The sequence below is a fragment of the Rattus norvegicus genome, chromosome 17 (genome assembly GCF_021556685.1).
Source record: "Rattus norvegicus strain SHRSP/BbbUtx chromosome 17, alternate assembly SHRSP_T2T, whole genome shotgun sequence".
Classification (NCBI taxonomy): domain Eukaryota; kingdom Metazoa; phylum Chordata; class Mammalia; order Rodentia; family Muridae; genus Rattus; species Rattus norvegicus.
Window position 1 is genome coordinate 13,732,887 of NC_141550.1, and position 17,389 is coordinate 13,750,275.

General features: G+C 45.7%; 1 protein-coding gene across 1 annotated transcript in view; it reads left to right on the forward strand.

Moving 5' to 3' along the window:
- Positions 1-17,389, forward strand: part of Shc3 (SHC adaptor protein 3) — a 120,765-nt gene that overhangs the window by 93,770 nt on the left and 9,606 nt on the right. The window contains 4 exon segments of the mRNA NM_001105743.1: positions 7,380-7,530; positions 9,058-9,145; positions 10,100-10,258; positions 13,995-14,290. Coding sequence (NP_001099213.1) covers positions 7,380-7,530; positions 9,058-9,145; positions 10,100-10,258; positions 13,995-14,290 — 694 coding nt within the window.

Sequence of the window (17,389 nt, forward strand, 5' to 3'; positions counted from 1 at the left end):
CCCCTGACCTACACATTATTGAATGTATGCACACCTACATACATGTACACACGTATAAACGTATACACACATAGAAAAACATTCCTAGCAGTGTGTTTACTGTAAACAAGCGTCATTTCTCTTAGGTTTATTTCTTACTCTCTTCAAACTCACGATGCCACCTTCTGTGACATCATCATGGAGCTGATGTCTGATCTACTCCCACTATGAAGGTATCTCTCAGCTCCTTTGTCTTCTTTGACTTTCTGGAAAGAGTCTTAGTTCTGTATCCTCACCCGTTTGTCAGGATGCCTGTAAGGACCCACTTTGTCCAAGTTGATGTGTTAGTTCATCGGGATGAAGCTGGAGGAGGAATGAAGGGAACTGGCCATGGCCCAGACATCTCTGACCTGAGAGTGAGGCTTTATTTTGAATGTGATTGGAGTAGTTTCTTTACAGAATTCATCCAGGGTCCATGTATCACAGGTTACAGTCTCAGAATTTATAAAGACATGAGAAGACTGAGTTGCAAAAGGGAATGGATCATTTGTGTTTTGAAATTGCACTGCCCCTTTTAGCTATAATTGTCAACTGACACAGCCTAGAGTCGCCTGGCAAAAGGGAGTCTTATTTGAGGGATTATCGAGGTCAGATTGGCTATGGATCTGCCTGTGGGGAAGTGCCTTGCTTATTGATGTAGTGGGCCAGCCCACTGTGGGCAGCACCATATAGCCCAGGTGGTTCTGGGCCATATAAGAAATCTAGCTAAATATGATACAATAAGCATCATTCGACCATGGTTTCTGCTCAAGTTCTTCCTTGATTTTCCTCCGGGATGGACAGTAAACCTGTTAACTGAAATAAACCCTTTGTGAACAACTGAACTGTTTTCCTTCTTTTGGTGAGTATGAACAAACCTCCTATGAAGCTCCTATCCAAGTTTTGGGATAGCCATCTTTCAGTATTCCTGTGTATATGCCTTAGAGTAGAATTGCTAAGCTATTGGCCCTACTGTTTCCCATTTGGGAAGCTGTCTTGTTGCTTACTTTTTCTCCCCCTGTAATAAGATACAACATTACTCAGGGTTCTCTAGAGAAGTAGAACTTACATAACAAGTGAATATATACCATCAGAAGGTCCAAGAATCTTCAGTTCTTCAGTTCTTGAGGCTAGATGTCTCAGCTGGTCTTTAGTATATTCCAGAATCCCAAAGAAGTAGAATCTAATGCCAGTGAAAGAATGGACTTGCTAATGAGAGTGAAAGCAAGCAGGCAAAGAGCAAGCCATCTTTCTTTTTCTGTGTCCTTTCTATAGGCTGCCAGCAGAAGGTATGGCCAAGATTAAAAATGGATCTTCCCATTAGGATTAGAAGTGGGTCTTCCCACTTTAAAAGATTTAATTAAGAAAAAAAAAATCCCTGACCGGTGTGCTCAGTCATTTGGATTTTAGTTGTGTCCAAATGTAATCGAGTTAACAATCAAGACCATCACAGATACTCTGAAAAAAAAATCACCATTAGGCCAAGAGGGGTCTATTTTGGCTTGCAGTTAGGAAGTACTGTCCATCAAAAGGTTTTTCTTTTTGCTAATGTTAAAAATGTAAATAATAGAAGGTGGCAAGACTGAAACTTATATTTCTAGGATGTATACTGTTAATGTTTGCTGATGTCTTAGTGACTTTAGTGAAGTAATTCCATAAGCTCTACAATCTACATATGTCATTTTGTCCACTGATGGCTCTGCTACATCCCTCACTAATGACTGAAGAGGTTTCCTTAAATGCTGAACAACAGCCTTATAGTCTTTACTGAAGGGCTACATGTGTGTGCATGTGCATACGAACATGTATATATGCATGTGCATGCATGTACACATGTAGATGTGGTATTGTGCACGTGTATTTGTATGTATGTACATATTTATTTGTATGTTGGGTTGTGGTGTATGTATGCATTTGTATGTATATGAACATATATATGTATATGCATGTTCGTATGTATTTGTATGTGTGTGCATGTTTGCATGTGTGTTTGTGTGTGTTGTGTGTTGTGTGTATACATTTGTATGTATATGTATATATGTATATGCATGCATGTTTGTGTATTTGTATGTAAAGAGGGTAAATCAGTTGAGTTTTTTCAACATTCACTTTCTACCTGTGAGATGTTTAGTGGTAGGCCAGAAGTGAGAATTTAGAGCCATGTTAAACACTGTGGGCATGAACAAACACTGAACCCTACAAATGTATGTAGCTTCTAGACCAACGTGTTGGAGTTTATTAATGTCTCTCCTTCTTGTTTTAGGGTTTGTGATGGCCATTAGTTGTGGTTATTTGTTTGAGACATTCCCCCTCTAATTCCATACACTCTACGTTCTCTGTTGCTTTCTTCCATTAATAAAAATTGTTTGACCCAAATGTTATTCCCAACCTCAAGTGAGCCCCATGATAAACACTTGCCTCTGAATGTTTCTGATGGATGCCCCAGGCAGGCTCTGCATCAGGTTAAATAAAGACAGCTTTGGCAAACACGAGCAGATGATAAGTGCTTAAGGAGATGGGAGTGCTAACTACTCTAATTTGGTCACTGTGTGCTGTAGAAATGTATCAAGTTAGCACACAGCACCCCATAATAAATGTGCAAAATTACTATGTGATAATTAAAAGTAAATTTTTAAAGAAGACAGCTTGGGGAATTGGGTTCTCAAAAGATCACCCAGACAGGGAAAATGATGATAAACTTTTGGGACTGGCTGTTGCAAGAGGCTCAAAACTGCTCGGTCCCATCTGTGGCTACTTGAGTGATGGTTGTATTGATTGATGGCTGTTAGCTTACAAGGCTACCACAGGGATGTCAATAGGGCTATTTAAAATGTCACAACAATGGTGATCTTACAGCTCCTTTCATTGTTTTAAAATGTTTGTTTTTTAATTGTGTGTGTGTGTGTGTGTGTGTGTGTGTGTGTGATATGTGTGTAGGTGTATCTCTTGGTTTCTTTTCTGTTGCTGTGATAAAATACCCTAACAAAACCAACTTAAAGAAGAAAGGTGTATTCTGGTTCACAGTGCAAGGGGCAGCTCACCAAGGCAAGCAGCTCACACACTTCTGCAATAAGAAGAGCCATGCACAGATGTTTGTGCTTAGGCTGTGCTCTCCATCTCACACCACTCTGCCCAGGGAATGGCTCTGCCCACAGTGGACAGGTAGTCAGACCTTAAACCACAATCCAGATTAATGCCCCATGCAAATCCCTAAGGGACTGTCTCTGAATTATAACCAAGTTGGCAGTTAACACTAACCCCCCCTCCCTCTCCGTCCTTCCCTCACTCCCTCCCTTCCTTCTCCTCCCTCCCCATGTGTGTGTGTGTGTGTGTGTGTGTGTATGTGTGTGTCTGTACTCATGAACACACGTACACAACACGTGGGGAAGACTTCAGATGTCATCTTCTCTCACTCTCTACTGTATCCCCTTGAGGCAGAGTCGCTCCAGCGCCCTCCTTTCTCTCATCCCCTGCCTCAGGTGTTGGAGTTCCAGGCGTGAGCAGTAACACTCGGCTTTTTAGATGGTTGCTCAGGCTCCAATCACATGTCCTCATGCTTCTGTAGTAAACACGTTAAAAACAAAACCAAACCCTGGGTTGCTGCAAGCTTCTGGTTAATTCCAGAACAGTAGAGTTAGACCAACCAAAATCATTGGGCAACTTCATCATTAATTATGTGGGAAATGATTCCAGAGGACCATTATTGGTGAGGTAAATCTTCGCTTTTGCATGATTTCATTTAATTTAAGTCTCATGATTTGCTGAAATGCATACATGCACATTTAGGCTCTGAGGCTCTTTAGGTTATAAATTATCTATTTTTCAATTAAAAGGGGTTATTTCTGATGTGGGTGTCATATTCGATGAGAAGATCTCTGAATAAGGCAGCTTTATTTATAAGACAAACCACTCACCTCATTTACACACATTCCCCAGAGATGGCTGGCTGAGGGAATGGTGACTAATTTCTTTCTTAGTAGTAGGTATAGTACCCATCTATCTCTCAGTATTAAAGCAAGAGCTCGGACACCATTCTGTTGGTAAAGTGCTTGCCTGAAGGTTCAGGGTTCCATCCCCAGTGCCATATTCACCAGTGTGGTTTCCTATGCTTGTAATTCAGGCACTTGGCAGCGCAAGAAAGGATCCGGAGTTCAAGGTCGTCCATGGCTATGTAGGACACTCAGGAAAAGCCCAGGGCTCCTGAAACTCTGTTTCAGTGGGTAGACTTGGATATGGATACAAATATGTAGAAATGTAGGCTATCTCCTTATTCCAGACTGGCTTTATTAAAAAAAAAAGAGGTTCATGTAGCTCATTCCTTTAGAGGCCAAGTACGTGGTGCTGGCACAGGCTCAGCCACACTGAGGGCCCCTTGGATGTATTTCATTGCCACACAAGTGCTATGAAAGATAATGCAGCGAGGGGGCACCTGGGCCCAAGCCAAGGTGTGCCCATGAGTAATTACACCACTTAACAGGTCTGGTATAAAGGGGGCTTACTGGGGGAGGGGAGGGCAGATGAATGGACACCGAGACAGGCAGACAGACAGGAGACATGAGGGCTGAGAAGGGGGAAGGCACAGAAAAGGACAGAGAGAAGGGGGGGCAATACCAGAGACAGAGAGAGAAGAGAGAGGTAGAGAGAGAGAGAGAGAGAGAGAGAGAGAGAGAGAGAGAGAGAGAGAGAACAAGAGATAAGGTGAGAGAGTGAGAGAGGAAGCAAGCAAGCTGGGGTGGTGGGCAGTTGTTTTATATGCAACCCCACCCCTGGTGGTGGTAGCCAGTGATGATGTAAGCTGTTGCTAGGTCCCTGGGAGGAGCCTAGTGGAATCACCTGTAAGCTAACATTCCTCCCTTTTGGTTTAATTGAAAATGAAGAACTAGGCAGGGGTGATGGGTGGGGCAGGAGTGAGGCTGTTATGCTCTTTAGACTACTTCCTGCTGACTGGTGGCGATGGCATTTTGTGGGACACTAAGAAAATTGGGATGCTGGCCAAGTCCTGAGAGAGCTGGTTGCCTCACTCTTGTCCAGGATCTGTGAGAATATCCGTGGCTAGGAACGTTCAGGCCCAGTTGAAGCATCTGTGAAGGTAGATATGGATATGGCTACAGATATATAGAAGCATAGACTATCTCTATATTCCATATGGGCCAGACTGGAGCACCTGTGGGTGGCTGCTCTGGAGCCTTCCAGGATGCAAATCTCAAGGAAACACCTGGATTTGGCAGGAAACTGGAACACACACACACACACACACACACACACACACACACATTTTTTCTTAGGTGTATATTTGGAACTTTAGACCCATGGTAGTTGGGGGAATGGAGAGGAATCCCACCCTCTGGAATAGGCAATAGGTGGAAACTTTGGCTGTTGATTGACATGGTACTCATCTGGAGTCCATTTGAACTTCGAGATGTGGATCCAAGTGAATTCTCTGACCCTTATGAGAATCTTTTTAAGTTTACAAAAAGAGATACAGTTTAGGCATCTTAGCATTGCCATTGTAATCTGTACCGAAACCCACAGGGTAAAAAGGCAGTGGACTCACACCCGTGTGTCATAGCAGAGGCTTGGGGAACAGTTGCTTTTGTTAAAAGCATGGACATTCTTTAAGTGAGGCCAGGGAAGACAGGAACCTTCCCGGGAGCAGAAAGGGCAAAAGCTCGTTTGATCTTGGTTTTCGGTCTGACCACTGACCATGAAAGAGGGGCTTTGTCCCTCTATCCAGAAGATTAGGCGTGTATAGATTTAGCACCGTGAGAAACACGTTTAAGTCTATACTTCAAAGACAGCCAAGGAAACATAAAGTCTTGAACTTGCAGCTATGACACTGGATTGTATGGTGGGAGGCTCTACCAGAGTGAGAGCAATAATTTATCAGAATCCCATTGATTAATGTTAGAGCTCTGAACTTCTGATGTCCTAATACAGCTGTAGCATAGTGAGAGGAAGAACTCTGAAGCATTTTTCTTTCTTTAAAAATTTATTTATTTATTTGTTATTTATTTATTTATTTACTGTATGTGAATACACTGTCACTGTCTTCAGACACACCAGAAGAGGACATCAGATCCCATTACAGATGGTTGTGAGCCACCATGTGGTTGCTGGGATTTGAACTCTGGACCTCTGGAAGAGCAGTCTGTGCTCTTAACCTCTGAGCCATCTCTCCAGCCCCACCAAAGCATTTTTTCATTCTTTCTATGTTCCCTAAATCACTTTTTATTACCATTTAAGTTTTCACTTGCATTCGCCTGCCTCAAGATACCTTCTTAGACCCTAAAATACTTTCTTAGATCCTCATAACTTAAGCTTCTGTATCCTCAGACCATAATAAACTTTACACCTTTCTCCTATCCAATTATTTACCATGAATAAGACACAGATGGTTGACCATTGGGAGCAGTCACTGCAAGGCGAGTCCCTTTAGATAGAGGAATAGTAAAAAGGTTACATCTGAAGCCTGTTTATCTTTTAACCCGAAGCCTGTGAGCGCGGTAAACCTGTTTGCCTTTCTGATTAACATGGCGGTGGATTACGTTGGGTTAAGGAGCTAGCTGCCTGTTATTCTCTAGCTGTCAAGTAGTTAATTTAGCCAGCAAGATGCTTGGAGACCTGAGAAGGATAAATTATAATCTAGATGGCCTATCTTTTAATTAAAATGACAGAGACTAGTCCATAGTCCACAACCTAGACAGTTGTCCCAGGCTCCTGTGGTCTCCATGGCACTGGGGGCAGAGGCAGTCTTTGGCCATCAGGCACAGAAGGTGAGAGGCTTTTTCTGTGGAGGAGGAACATGGGATAGATTGACCTTGCCTTGTCTTAGGCAATATGGGACAATTAATTCCCTGGGTATCCTCTCTGTCTGTACATCAAGCCCTACCCATTGATTGGTGAGGCAATGGGGCAGTCTTGCCCAGTGGTTAATAGACCACAACCCAGGTGGAGTCCTTTGTCGTCATGGCCATATATCTTCTTGGAGACCTTGCAGGGGTCACTGCTAGGATTTGAGAGTCTCTGTCTGTCATAGTAAGCTTAAACATATTAAATGCCAAATCCAGCCAGTCTGACAGGCTTGAGGGCTAGAACTTACCAGCATATCTGAATTAAACAGACTGTCTATTTTTAGTTATCTCCTGATGGATCCATGTAGATGTCTCATTTGTAACTTTAAGACTCCATCTTAAAAGTCCCACCACCTTTTAACACTACCACCTTGGGTATCAAGCCTCCAACAAGCCATGTGTGCTGGAGGCCACACTTAAACCAAACCCAGTGCTTTGTTTTTATGTTAGATTCATTGGTCTGCTCCTATGATCAATTTTGAGTGAAGGTCACCGAAAATCTTTTAACAGAATGCAGAGTCTGGACGAGCCGTGGACTGAAGAAGAGGGAGATGGCCCCGATCACCCGTACTACAACAGCGTTCCCAACAAGATGCCTCCTCCAGGAGGGTTTCTCGATGCTCGATTGAAAGCCAGACCCCACGCACCTGATGCAGCCCAGGTAAGTTTGGGGTTCTCTTCCTGGGGGGAGGCTGGCCTTCTTTTGCATTCGCCTCCTTCAGTGTTATATTTCTGGCTGATACCCCATGTGGCTTTTGACACTATCACTTGAAGACTCTCTTCACCAATTTCACAGCGTGGCGTCACAGCGTCTTGTCTACCACATGAATAAAGACAGCATAAATCTTAGCACCAATCCCAGTGTAATACACGCTTGATGAGGGGATGGCAGGATTCGAGGCTTTTAAAAGCCACTGTGGGCTCCCTGGAAAGAGTTGACCCATCCCATGAAAGTATAACAATTTTATTTGATTTTTTTCCCTATCTTGTTCATCCCTCATTCTGCTCTAGCTTCATCTTAATTGCTGTGATAATGTGACAAATACTGTCACAGTGACCAGCTGAGAGGAGAAAGTGCTTGTGTTAGTGTACTGCACCAGGTTACAGCCCATCACTGTGAGGAAGTCACAGGGCAGGAGCATGAAGCGACAAGTCACATTACAACCACAGTGTGTGTGTGTGTGTGTGTGTGTGTGTGTGTGTGTTTGTATACTCCCATGCTCCTTTGTGCTCAGTACCATGCTCCTTTGTGCTCCACTCCCATGCTCCTTTGTGCTCCACTCCCATGCTCCTTTGCGCTCCACTCCCATGCTCCTTTGCGCTCCACTCCCATGCTCCTTTGCGCTCCACTCCCATGCTCCTTTGCGTTCTTCTCCCACGTTCCTTTGTGCTCCGCTCCCATACTCTTTTTGTACTGAGCTCACTTCCCCCACTTTTATTCAGTTCGACTACCCCTGTCTAGGAATCTGTGCAGGTACAGTGGACCAGGTCTTTCCACATCAACTTACCTAAAAGGCAAGATCCCCCGCTGATTTTCCCACAGACCAACTGAATGTAGACAATCCCTCATTGAGACTCTCCCCAGATTCATCTCTTCTAGGTCGGGTCAAGCTGTCGACTGAAACAAACCATCAGAACCTCAACTCAAACAACTTTTAACTCGAAATTGCTTCCTAAAATGATTGCATCTCCATCTTTTATAGACGCTTCTGAGATTTGGGGGGGGGGGGTGTACTACAGATAGAACCCAGACTCTTGTGCCTGGTGAGCTGAGCCACACCTCCAAACTCTGGATATTTTCAAGGTTATTTGTGCCAATAACAGTGTCAGAGCAGCATTGACATCAAGGTTCTGACACTGCAGCTTCCTGGTTCTCAGAGAATGTGCTTCTCTGAGAGCGGATGGCTGCTGGCATATAAGGTCTCTCTCTGTGGTTGCCCTTGAGAAGAATTATGGGGGTGACAAAAACAAGGAAAGGATGTTGTAGCATTAATGAGGTGGTCATTTTATTTCCCAACCATGCAAGGGTATCTGCTGAACGCAATGCCACTGTGAGGTGGGGATGGAAAGGTGGGCATCAGAGAGGATTGTATCAGCCCATAAGAGCCCGACCCATGACACTGTGGATCACAAGGGTGAAAACTGAGAAGACAGTTCTTTCCTTCTGAATACTGACATGTGTCTCTAGTTTTCAGGAAAAGAGCAAACTTATTACCAGGGAAGACACTTAGGAGATGCATTCGGTGAAGACTGGCAGAGAGCACCCACCAGGCAAGGTACGAGGAGAGTGATGGGGCAGCACTGAGCATGCTCTGAACAGGTAGATGCACTGGCCAGGGCCTCCTTCCACTTCCTGTGAGGTAGGAGAGAGAGTTCATGGAGACTTCGGGAAAGGGAACATTCTACAGGAGCCCGGAGAGTCCAAAACTCAGTATGTCGTAAGCTCCTCTTTGATTTTCTTTTGGTTTTTTAATTTTGTTTTAGTGTTTTTATGATACAAGACTTTGCCGTACAGTTTAGACTGGCCTTGAACTTTCAGTGATCCTCCTGCTGTAGCCTTCTATGAGTTGGGATGACAGGCGTGAATCGCCTCACCTGGCCATCGAGATCTGATTTGAAACCAGTAGATATGATCTCCCACAGAACGGACACGAATTTATTTATCTGTTTGCCCGTAGCCATTCTTCCTAAAGGAGGATGAATAAGGGGTCTGTTACCCAAGTTAAGCAGAGATGGCCACAAACAGAATGATCCAAGCTGGTGCTCCCTCTTGGGAAGCACTTTCTACATTATCTCTGGGTGACAAAACAGCTGAGGTCCCCCGGGCTCAGCCTCAGCACCCCTTGGGCCTGCTGGGAGGTCACTTTGAAACAGTGTCACTCAGTGCAGGCTCCCAGGGTCCATATGACGAGGCCTTTAACTACCAGTGCCCACCCTGACGCTGGCTGGAGGATTCTTTCTATAGATCAATCAATCAATCAACCAGTCTCTCTGTCTCTCTGTCTCTCTGTCTCTCTCTCTCTCTCCTCCCCCCCCCCCTCTCTCCATGAAGGATTGAGGAGTGTCTTACAGTGCCACGGTACAGACAGGCTTAGAAGAGAATTCACCTTGAGTAAATATTCTCAACAGCAGGCTTGAGGTGCTGCTGTATCGAATCCTGGGTCTTCCAGGCACAGACAGGAAGTGTGCTGCCATCCTAAGAGATAACAGGGTTCACTCTCTTGCTGCAGGCTCCTTGGACATCTATAGCACACCAGAAGGGAAAGCTCACATGGTTCCTGTAGGAGAAACACCAACCTATGTCAACACCCAGCCAGTCCCACCACAGGTTTGGCCAGCAGCAACCAGCAGCACTGAGAGCAGCCCACGGAAGGACCTCTTTGACATGAGTAGGTGTCCTTTGCTTTTCCTGTGCTGCCTTTTATCCAATATCCTTATCACTACCAAATTTTCTGTGGTTTGGTGTGATGATTAAGGGTGTTTTTCTGACTTTGATTGGGTTCAAGTAAGGTGTTGGGGTTGCTACATCTTCCCTGTAGTCAAGAGACTTTTCTTTTGAGAAAATTGGCTTTCCTCTTGAAGACCAACATCATATACAAATATTTGTGTTCATTTGAATATTAACTGGCCATGATGTGCTAACCGTTATATGATTTCAGAAGTTGCAGAGATGGTGTGGCCATAGTGAGAGACCCCTGTTGTGGGTTATCCTGATGTTGTTATTTTGATGTTAAATTGTTTTCTCAAGAGGGGTTGCCCCCCACGAGCAGCCGGTCATGTACTTAGGTGAGCTCACGTGATACTTCTCTCCATTTTAGCTGGTCAGTAAAGGCTATAGCCTGTGACTGGGCAGCGGAGGGGAAAGGTGGGACAGGAGGTCTTTGAGAGGGAGGCAGGTAGGGAGAGGAGGAGAAGGGAAGATGAGGCGGGGAAACCAAGATGGATCAGAACCTTGTGGCTAGGAGAAACCGCAAGTAAGAAAGGGTTTTATAGTTGGGGGATAGAAGTCACCATAGCACCACATCTGCCCCATTTAGGACACGGTTTATCATTATAATAACTAGATTGTGATTTTTATACAGGCTTATTGGGGTTGGAAATTACTACAACATACCCCAGTCTATAGCAAGGACATGTGGATGAGAAATTGTTTAGAATTATTTACAGTGTCCTCTGTAACCCCTCCCTCCCTCCCTCCCTCCCTCCCTCCCTCCTCCCTCCCTCCCTCTCTACTTTCCCATCCCCGTCCTCCTCCCACTTCCTCCCTGCTCCTTCTATTGGCTCTTGGTTTTCCCTCTCATTCTCCAAAAATGTATCTAGTGCTTACCGTCTATCGAATACTTTTCTAATTCCTGAAGCTCACAGGAACATTGGAGCAGATGGCCCTGCTCGGAGGGGTGGGGGGGTTAAATAACCAACCGCACGCTGTCAGGCTGAGGCTTGCCCAGGGGTGTGCTGAGGAGCAGAATGAAGGGAGCCCAACACGCTTGGCAGGATAGGTTGATGCTGTCACATGGCCTTGTTCCTTGGCGTATAGTTAGAGGAAATCATGCAATTCATGAACCGAAATGGAATAAGTAGAAATTGTTAAGAAAATTGGAAAGAAATGTGGAAGCTTAGGAGGATAAACATACATACGTACATATGTACATACGTATATACATATATACACATATACATATATGCATATGGGAAGAGAGAGAGGAGTTTATGTATGGTATGTGGGGGGGGGATTTGTATGTGTGTGCACTCTCACGCCGGTGTGTGCCGTTTCTCAACGCTCACAAGTACACACACCCATGTGTGCACCATTCTCAAGAGCCATCCCCATTGTTTTTGAGAAAAGATCTCTCAGTGGGCTTGGAACTTGCTACCTAGATTAGCCTGACTGGCCAGTGGGCCCCATGGATCTGCCTTCCACACGCTATTGGTGCTGGGACTGCAAGTCCACACCTACATGCCTGTTTTTATTTTTGTTTTCTTTTTTAAAGATTTTTCTTTAAAAAAATTTTTTTGTGTCTTGAGTGATTTTGCCTGTGTAGGTATATGCTTAACACATGCATGGCCAGAGAGTCAGAAGACAGCTGAGAGGGCTGAGGGCTGAGGAAATTGAAATCTGAAGACATCTTACTCTCATCTATTAATTTTTGTTCTTGTTCTCAAAACAAAGAGAAGTGGTGACTGGAAGGAGAAAATATGTTAAGAAATCATTGTCTGTCTAGAAGTAGGGAAGTGACGTCTGTATATCCCGAAACACTACTGCTAAGAAGAATGGTGGAGATGCTGTGACAGCGGTGCTAATGTTGGTGGCATTAGTGATGACAGTGATGTTGCTGGTGATTTAAGTGAGGGTGGCGGTGATGTTGGTAGTCTTGGGGATGATACTGGTGATGTAAGGGATTATCGTGGTGCTGATGTTGGTGGTGTTAGGGATGACGGTGGTGGTGATGCTGCTGGTGATGTCAGTGACTATGATGATGACGGGTTTTGTGTAGTGTTGGCAATGGTAGTGACAATGACTGACGGTGGACTAGCAAGATGGTGATGACACAGAAAACAGCATTATGCAGAATTTTCAGTACTTCCTGTAATCAGATTTTTAAAAGTGGGGCGAAAAGGAGAGCCCAGGAGCTGAGGTGGGACTGGAAGATTCAGTCACTAATGTGCTTGTTGCCCAAGTACAGGGACCTGTGAACCCAAGTGAAAATGCCAGGTGCAGCAGCACACATCTGTAACCTCAGACCTGGGAAGGCAGAGACCGGAGGATGCCTGGCCAGCCCAGTGGAACTCTGCATCAGTGAGAAACCCTGTCACAAAGAGCAAGGCTGCAAGGAATTAGAAAAGACATCCAACATCGCTATCTGGCCTGCACATGCATACGCACATATGCACATATACAAACACATACCTACACACATATTCACATGTACACACACATACATGCACATATATAAATACATACACACATATGTGCATGCATGCATGCACACACACAAACACATACACACAAACACACACATACACACATATTCTCATGTACACACATGTATATGCACTTATACAAACACATATGTGCATGCATGCATGCACACGAATGGGAGCGCACACACACACACACACACACACACACTCACACACACACACTCTCATTTTAGCCTTCAGCCAACGGCTTTTAAATCACGTTTCCTCTCTACATTTGTAAAACATTTAGCAATTCTGAACAAGATCTAATTTTGTTCTGATGTATTCTTCTGTCCTTTTTCCCATCCTTTCTTAAGATCTAGCAGATTTGGCTTGTTTTACGACATTCATTGCGTGGTTGTGGAGTTCCAATGAGTGTCCCAGAAACACTGTGGGACTCTGGGGCGGAGCCTTGTTCAAGAGAGAGACGATCGTAGATCGTGCTGTTTGCAGTGTAGAATGCAGGTGGTCTGATCCTAAACCCTCGGTGGTTACGTGGCGCTGTACACACTTTTCAGCGCTTATACCAAGGCCCCCATCCTGCAGAAAACCGCTCACTGAAGTTTAATTAGATGTACTTAGTGGATCCTTTGGCTGCTGGTATGGTTTTTACTACACTGGTATGCTGTATAATATGACGTCTGCTGCCACGTAGATTAAGCCAAGAGTGACGTCAATACTCAAATACCAGGAAAGGTCAAGGCCAAGTAGAACTCTTATCCTGGAGTAGGTCTACAAGACACACCTCGGATTCTCTGAAGTAAATCGTGGAATCAGAGTTTCATAGTGTGTCTTTTCCTTCGGAATTGACAGGTTTGTATATGAGGTTTCTTAAGGAGGCTGCCTAACGACTCAGAGAAGGTAGGTAGTGCGAAGTGGCGAGTTTTACCTGCCCTCTGGTGGTGTGGAACACTGAAGTCCTTCTCACCAGCTAGACAGAGTGTGTCTTGTCCTTGGCACCGAGCACAACCCCCGACTGTCTGGGAAGTAGACTCACCAGAGAGCCCTGCCAGGATTTGGGCAGCGCATTTAAATGCTAGTTCCGATGATCCATCTCCGTTGCCAGCCTCTGTCAAGAGTTACATTTTAATTTTCATCTCTTGCTCTATTTTTACTGCTCCCTCTTCCGGAGATTGATCTGTCGCCGTCATATGTTGTTGACAGAGCCTTTTGAAGATGCCCTCAGAAACCAACCCCTGGGCCCTGTGTTGAGCAAAGCTGCGTCTGTGGAGTGTATCAGCCCCGTTACACCCAGAGCCCCGGACGCCAAGATGCTGGAGGAGCTTAATGCTGAGCCCTGGTACCAAGGCGAGATGAGCAGGAAGGAGGCAGAGGCTCTACTACAGGAAGATGGAGACTTCCTAGTCAGGAAGAGTACCACCAACCCCGGCTCCTTTGTCCTCACAGGCATGCACAATGGCCAGGCCAAGCACCTGCTGCTGGTGGACCCGGAAGGCACGGTGAGGCATGGGCAGGCGGCATTCAGTAAGCTCGGAACTACCTCTGACCGTTTCTGTTTACCAGGCCTTGCAAGGGGCCATATCCATACCGTCTCCTCTGTTTACGGTACCTGTCGGGGACGGGAGGCTTATGTGACAAGTATTTGTGATCGATGCCCTGTGTGAGTTACAAAACTTGGACAGCTATAGTCCAGGATAAAAGCTTTGGCCTTCACCACCTTATAAGGTAAAGAAATCTAGCCTGGAGCCATGACTTAGTGCTTTGGAGTACTGAGTTTGTTTTCTCAGCATCCACATTTGGTGGCTCACAACCTTCTCTAGCACCTGCTTCAGGGAAGTCAGTACTCTCATCCGGCCTCCACGCGCACCCGTGCTCATGCTCATGTACACACACACACACACACACACACACACACACACACACACGTTTTATGGAAGGGGAGCGGTGGAGACAGTTCAATGGGTAAAGGGCTTGCTCCATGGATTAGCTACCTTTTTGTCCCTGTGATAAGATTCTAGGATCAAAACCAACCGAGGGAGGTTTGTTTTGGCTTACTGTTCCATGGGGGTGGGGATGGGGGAGGAGAATGCGTGAGCTCACAGTGATGGGGACTGCATGGTGGTAGGAGTGTGAGGCTCCACTGGTCACGTCACACTTTGTCTACACATCGGGGGGAGTGAACTGGAAGTGGATGAAGCTGTACAGTCTCAAAAGCCCAGCCCCTTCCATAGACTTCCTCAGGAAGGACGCACTGTCCAGTGGGTCCCCAAATGGCATCAGTGAATGTTCAGATACATGAGCCCATGGAGAACAACTTTTCACTCAAACCCCTACACCATACGAGCACGAAGACCAGAGTTCGAATCCCTAGAATCGACATAAAAGCCAGGCATGGCAGTGTCTTTACTCCTAACGCCCTCATGGCGAGATGGGAGAGCAGCTTAGTCAGGGTTTCTATTACTCTGACGAAACACCACGGCAAAAGCAACTTGGGGAGGGAAGGGTTTATTTGACTTTGTTTTCCTCATCACTGTTTGTCATCAAAAGAGGCCAGGATGGGAACTCACACAAGGCAGGAACCTGGAAGCAGGAGCGGATGCAGAGGCCATGGAAGGAGGGCCGCTTATTGGCTTCTCTCTTATAGAACCCAGGACCACCAGCCCAAGGATGGCCCGACCCACAGTGGACTGCACCCGCCCCCATCAATCAGTAATTAGGAAAATTTCCTAACAGTTTCACCTACAGCCTGTTATTATGGGGGCCTTTTCTTAATTGAGGTTCCCTCCTGTCAGACGGCATTAGTTTGTGTCAAGCTATGACAGCACAGAGGCTAGTTTACTGTATATAGCTGTGAATGATGAGAGACCCAACGAGAGTCTCAGACATGGCGGAAGATGAGGACCGACACTCAGGGGTGTCCTCTGACCTCTGCGTGCGCAGTGTGGCATGCTCGTGTCCAATCTCTCTCTCTCTCTCTCTCTCTCTCTCTCTCTGTGTGTGTGTGTGTGTGTGTGTGTGTGTGTGTGTGTGTGAGAGAGAGAGAGAGAGAGAGGGAGAGAGAGAGAGAGAGAGAGAGAGAGAGAGAGAGAGAGAGAGGGAGGGAGGGAGGGAGAGAGAAAGAGAGAGAGAGGATAAAGAAACAGGGAAACTTCTTTGGCTTCCTGTATGGACACTTAAAAAGTTACCCATGTTTTATATCCTATAGCACTTTGGGGACTGAAGAGATGGCTCAGAGGTTAAGAGCATTTGTTGCCCTTGCAAAGGGCATGAGTTCAGTTCCCAGTATGCACAGCAGATGTCTTCTCATAACTAACTGCCTGTAACTAGCTACAGGGGATCTGACATCCTCTTCTGTCCTCAGAGGCACCTGCACACACGAGTGTAGACACGCACACAAACACACACGCACACCACAGCAATAGCAATGACACCATTCCTTCCTGAAGTATCCACCGCGACCACAGAAGTCAAAAGTCTGCTGGGTCTTCAGTATTTATCCCAAACGATCCCCAGACTGGAACCTCTAGACTTTCTTTCTTTCTTTCTTTCTTTCTTTCTTTCTTTCTTTCTTTCTTTCTTTCTTTCTTTTTTCAGTGTTCACTCTTTTTTTCCCCATCTTTATTAACTTGGTTATTTCTTATTTACATTTCGATTGTTATTCCCCTTCCCAGTTTCCAGGCCAACATCCCCCTAACCCCTCCCTCCCCCCTTCTATATGGGTGTTCCCCTCCCCATTCTCCCCCCCCCCCATTACCACCCTCCCCCCAACAGTCATGTTCACTGGGGGTTCAGTCTTGGCAGGACCCAGGGCTTCCCCTTCCACTGATGCTCTTACTAGGATATTCATTGCTACCTATGAGGTCGGAGTCCAGGGTCAGTCCATGTATAGTCTTTAGGTATTGGCTTAGTCCCTGGGAGCTCTGGTTGCTTGGCATTGTTGTTCATATGGGGTCTCGAGCCCCTTCAAGCTCTTCCAGTCCTTTCTCTGATTCCTTCAACGGGGGTCCCATTCTCAGTTCAGTGGTTTGCTGCTGGCATTCGCCTATGTATTTGCTGTATTCTAGGTGTGTCTCTCAGGAGAGATCTACATCCGGTTCCTGTTGGCCTGCACTTCTTTGCTTCATCCATCTTATCTAATTGGGTGGTTGTATATGTATGGGCCACATGTGGGGCATGCTCTGAATGGGTGTTCCTTCTGCCTCTGTTCTAAACTTTGCCTCCCTGTTCTTTGCCAAGGGTATTCTCGTTCCCCTTTTAAAGAAGGAGTGAAGCATTCACATTTTGATCATCCCTCTTGAGTTTCATGTGTTCTGTGCATCTAGGGTAATTCAAGCATTTGGGCTAATAGTCACTTATCAATGAGTGCATACCATGTGTGTTTTTCTGTGATTGGGTTACCTCACTCAGGATGATGGTTTCCAGTCTCTAGGCTTTCGTACAGGACTGTGAAGTAGGCTGGGCTGCAGGAAGCTCTCCACCAATCACCTCCGGCTTTTGCAGGTCACCGAGGCAGAGCCTCCGACACCGAGCTGCTGGTACAATTCTGTCTGAGTGATTCTGTGGGTCTGGCAGGCTTGTCTAGCTGCCAATCAATAAGA